We start from the raw sequence: 5168 nt of genomic DNA, 5'->3' as shown, positions 1-5168 counted from the left end.
CTTTAACTAATGCTTACCCCCACAATAAGGGATTTATCTTTAACTGCTCCACAAATTGCTGTCTGTCAGATACTCCTCTAAATCTGAACATTCAGATCAAGACAGACTAGGAAGAAGGATTGGCCACCCACTTCTGAAATAGCAGGCCTCTGAAAACCCTTGTGCACAACAGAACACACGCAGATTAACAGAAAGGGCAGCCCTATGCTAATGTGTAGTACTCACAGAAAAAAAGAGAAACCCAAAACAAACACATGGCAAGCATACAGCTCAAAGAATTGTCACCAGGTAACACACTTTGGGAATTATTTTACAGATCCAGAAATAAAATGTCACCAGGACCCTAGAGGTTCCCCTTGTATTCCTTCTTAACAATACCCTCACCAGAAATAAATGCCCCATTAATTTCAAACAGCATTGATTAATTTAGCCTGTTTGCACCTTCTATTAAGTGGAATCAGGCAGTGTGTACTCTTCTATATCTGACTGGGTTTACTTAACTGTAAGTTTATGAGATTTATATGCATAGAATTTAATAACTGTGTGGCTGTCACAATTATTCATTTTTTTCTTTAGTCATATTTAACATTCATGTATTTAACATTTCTGCAACTCTTTATTCTGAATTTCCATCTGGCATATTTTTCCTTTAATTTTAAGAACTTACTTTAACATTTTTTTTAACATCAAAAATCTTTTATTTAAATTTCTTTTTCATTGTTACACATTTTCTTCTCCCCTGCCCTTCCAACCCTCCCCGCAGTGCACACACTCTTCTTTATTTGAGTAGTTTCCACTTTTAGGCTGTTATGAATTAGATTTCTTTGAATGCTCAAATTATAAGATGAAGTATGAAAAGTAAAATAAGAGAATTTTTTTAAATTGTGTTTCACTTATGTACATTACTCTCTTTCGCCCCCTCCCTCCACCCACCAAACTCTGTGACCCTGTGATTGTCCTACTCTCAGGCCCCCTGTATAAAACTTTTTAAGAAAAACATAGCAAAGAGTCTTTTTTTACATTAAGAAATGGGGGAATCATAAATGAAAAAAAGTTTTTGATATGTACATAAAACCACAAAGAGAATGAAAAGACAGTTCAGGGTTCAGAAAGTATCCATCCATCCAGATTACTCAAATATATTAAAACTAGCCCTATATTTTAAAACCCTCATGAATCATTAAAAATGGGCTAAAGAGTCAAACAAATACTTAATTTAAAAAAAAACCCGAGCCACCAAATGCCAGTTGTTTGTTTTACTCATCAGGGAAATATAAATCAGAGGCATAAAACATAGGCTATGGAGCACTTAGAACACTGCTGGTAGAAATCTACAGAGGAATGCTTCCATGCTCTTTAACTCAGACGTTCCACTCTTAGTTAAATGTCCAACAAATATGCATGCATGTTCCAGAAGACATGACCTTCCCCCAGCCAGCCTCGCAGAAAGTCTTGTCAGTGCTTCCCATATCTGAGTCTTCCCTGCTAACATCTTACCTCTTCCCCTTTCAAGCCATCATTATCTCTCACCTAGTCAGCTTCCTTCCTTACTTGTCTGCTCACTTCTGTTCTACCTCTCCCTGTCATCTGTGTCTTTCCTAGCATTTAAAATATCTTTTAGAAAACATGATAGTTTAAACTACACTCCATTAGTCTACAACACACTTAGTATAAATTTTAAACTCCTTGCTGGGGCCTTGCACAGCTTATCCCTGTTAGCCTTCTGTCCGTATCCCTGTTCTCACCAGCTCACTCCTTGACTTCACCGTAGCCACATTTACTGTCTGCATGGACACGCCAAAGGTTTTTCCTATGTCAGATGCTTTGTTTTGCTCTCCTCACATCCTGGATATTGCTCCCCTTTCCATTGTTTTTAGCTCTGTGTCTTTCTCCATCAGATCTTGTTTCAAATGCCCCTCTGAGCAAAGAAGTTCTTGACTATCTCTTTGGATTTCTCTTTGTATTTTTTAATGTCAGTTATCATTAGCTGAAACTACTTACTAGTTTTCTTTCTGTTTGTCATCTTGCCTCAGTAGAAGATGCTCGAGAGTAGAACCCATTGCTGTTGCCCACCGTTATATCTACTGAATGTAAATACCAGTAAAAATGTGCTCAAAAGATTGAATGACAGAACCTTGACTGTGTAATGAGAGTGCCATTACCTTTGACAGGCACTGATTTCATTGCTTCAAGAAGCCATGACTTGGGACTCTTAACATGCATTTTTAAACCTTCTCCTTTCCATTTCAGGTGAAACCACTTCAGTCTCCAGTTTCAGAAAAGCAGGGACATCAGTGGAAAGAATCGGATCCTTTGATGGCTGGAATCGGGGAAGAGGTAAAATGTGTCCTGCAGATGTTTTTCAGAAGTAGCTCTGACCATGACACTTAACGGTTCTCAGAGCAGACTACTAATGACCACTTTATTTCTGGCATTAAAGATTGGCTTGCCTCAAAAATCAATGCCAGGAACAGTGATTGTTGCTTTGCCATTCAGATTGAATAGTTTCCTTGTTTGTGGATTCTACAGATTGCACACTTTCAGAAGGAGCTGGAAGAGCTTAAAGCCCGCTCTTCCAAGGCCACTTCCCAAGTTGGCACATATGAGGAGATGAAGACACTTCGAACAGAATCAGATGACTTGCACACCTTTCTTTTGGAGATTAAAGAGACTACTGAGGTTTGTATGCTGACATTTTTCTTGAGTTACTTTTAAAAGGAGACCTGGCGGTTTACTGCATAACATATTGGGCTGCTGGCTAAAAAGGTTATTAGCTTGAATCCACCAGCCAGGATGAAAGAAAGATGAATTATCTCCTCGTATGAATATTTACAATATTTTGTAGTATACTTCAGATACCTGATGGAGGGTCACTGTGAGTTGAAACCTACTTGATAGAAGTGCGTTGGTTTTGGGTTTTTTTGTTTTGTTTTGGTGAGAAAAATTTATATTTATAATTAGCCCGCTGGACTCAGCTTAGATGATCCCAATTTTGTTGGCAACATCCAAAGCATCATAATCAGGAGCAAGTCGAACATAGGCCTTTTTCTCTCCATCAGGCCTAATCAAAGTGTTGACCTTAGCCACATCAATGTCATAGAGCTTCTTTACAGCTTGTTTAATTTGGGGCTTGTTGGCCTTAACATCCACAATGAACACAAGTGTGTTGTTATCTTCTATCTTCTTCATAGCTTACTCAGTGGTCAGGGGAAATTTGATGATGGCATGGTGGTTAAGCTTTTTTCTCCTGGGGGCACTCTTCCGGGGGTAATTGGGCTGCCTTTGGAGTCTCAGCGTCTTAGGCTGCCGCAAGATGGGTGACGTGTGGATCTTCTCTTTTTTGTGGCTGTGGATGCCCTTCAGGACTGCCTTCTTGGCCTTTAATGCCTTTGCTTTGGCTTCAGTTTTGGGAGGGGCAGGGGCTTGCTTCTTTGCTTTTGGCACCATCTTCCTAGAAAAGTGTTTTTCGGTTTTTTAAGTGCATACATTTTAAAAAATTATTCTCCTAGTACTTAATGGCTTTTTATGCTTAATGTCTGTTAGGACGATTAATGTTTTTGTTTGGATGAGTAATTTCCCTGTTACTCAACTGAATGCCTGAGTTCAGATCTTCACATCAGCAGTCGGTAAACTATACTCCCTTGGGCAGATTAATCTAGCTGAATTTATTCTTATCTGTAAAATAGGATAAGAGGTGCTATTCATTCACCACATATTACTCAGACCCCTTGCTGTGAAGTTGATTCCTTCCTAATCAGAGTAACCCTATAGAAAAGCAGAACTGCCCCATAAGGTTTCCAAGGCTCTCAACTCTTTACTACTGAAGTGGATTGCCACAGTTTTCTCACTTAGAGCAGCTGGTGGGCTGATTCCTCCTACTTCACCACTGGACCCTTATGGCCTTTTGGCACATGTGAGGCATTCTGAAAGGGCACTGTAATTGTTAATGTCATTTCTGTACTATTTTAGTTACTAGTACTGCTTTAACAGAAGTATCCCAAGTGCAGGGTTTGAACAAGTGAATGTATTTTCTCTCTGTTTGGGAGGGTAATAGAAGTCCAAAATGAGGGCACTGTTTCTAGAGGAAGGCTTTCTTTTGGAGAAGGTCCCTCTTTGTTTCTTGGTGATCTTCACAAGGTGTGACGTCTATATCCCTTCATCTGTGCTCTGCTTGCTACTTGCTTAATCAAGTCTCTTTCATATCTCAAAAGAGATCGATTTAAGACACACTCCATCCTAATGCTGCATCATTAGCATAAAGAAAACCTATAAAGGTGATTTAACAATAGATATACAACACATTTTTGTTTGTTATGTGCCATATAAGAGCTCTAAACGCTGTTCTATCCTGTGCCAACCTAGCCATCTCAAATGCACTTATTCCCACTGCTCTAGTCACAGAATCAATCCATCTCATCGAAGGTCTTCCTCTCCTTCGCTGCCCCTCCACTCTGCCAAACATGATGTCCCTCTCCAAGGACCAGTCCCTCCTTGCAACATGCCCAAAGTATGTCAGACAAAGCTTCAGAATCCTTGACTCCAAGGAGCATTCCGACTTCACCTTCTCCAGGACAAACCTGTTTGTTTTCCTAGCAGTCCATGGTATATTCAACACTCTTCTCCAGCACCACAGATCAAAGGCATCAATTCTTTTTCTATCAACCCTGTTCACTGTCCAACTTTCTGGTGCATAGCACTTAGCGGGCATAATTAAATCTATGACAGGTACATTTGAAAATTTACTCTTTTAAAATTTTGGTGAAAAAACAGAAATCTTAAAAGCACGTAACAATATCAGATATTTGTTGTTAATAGTAGTTTTTACTGTGTTAACTATTAGCTTGCCTCCGGAAATCTTATGAACTTGGAGAAACTGCTAATCACATTCATTACCTATGTTACCTCACTGGATCCCCTCAATTTCCCTATGTTGTCTCCATTTTGCAGGCAAGGAAGTGGAAACTAAAAGAGATGAAGTAATGTGTCCAGAGTTTTTATTCAGCAGGTGGTGGTATTGGGATTCCACCTCTTGAATTTTGGTCTTAAGTTACATCTTTTGAAAAAAAGAAAGATTTCATGACATTAATAAGTACTGAGGAGTTGGGTTATTATGGGCACTGTCACTATTTTTATTACTGTTTTTTCTGTTATAAAATACTAAATTTTTT

General features: G+C 39.1%; 1 protein-coding gene across 1 annotated transcript in view; it reads left to right on the top strand.

The window, feature by feature from the left end:
• The window catches only part of NUP214 (nucleoporin 214kDa), a 125923-nt gene that overhangs the window by 38442 nt on the left and 82313 nt on the right, over positions 1-5168 (top strand). The window contains exons 15-16 of the mRNA XM_006892442.1: positions 2251-2337; positions 2530-2679. Of these exons, the coding sequence (XP_006892504.1) occupies positions 2251-2337; positions 2530-2679 (237 nt within the window). The remainder of the gene's footprint in view (positions 1-2250; positions 2338-2529; positions 2680-5168) is intronic.

This window comes from Elephantulus edwardii, unplaced genomic scaffold (assembly GCF_000299155.1).
Source record: "Elephantulus edwardii isolate Elephantulus edwardi_28Jun2011 unplaced genomic scaffold, EleEdw1.0 scaffold00116, whole genome shotgun sequence".
Lineage (NCBI taxonomy): Eukaryota > Metazoa > Chordata > Mammalia > Macroscelidea > Macroscelididae > Elephantulus > Elephantulus edwardii.
Note: the sequence above shows the minus strand (reverse complement) of the source record. Positions and strands in the feature narration are given on the sequence as shown.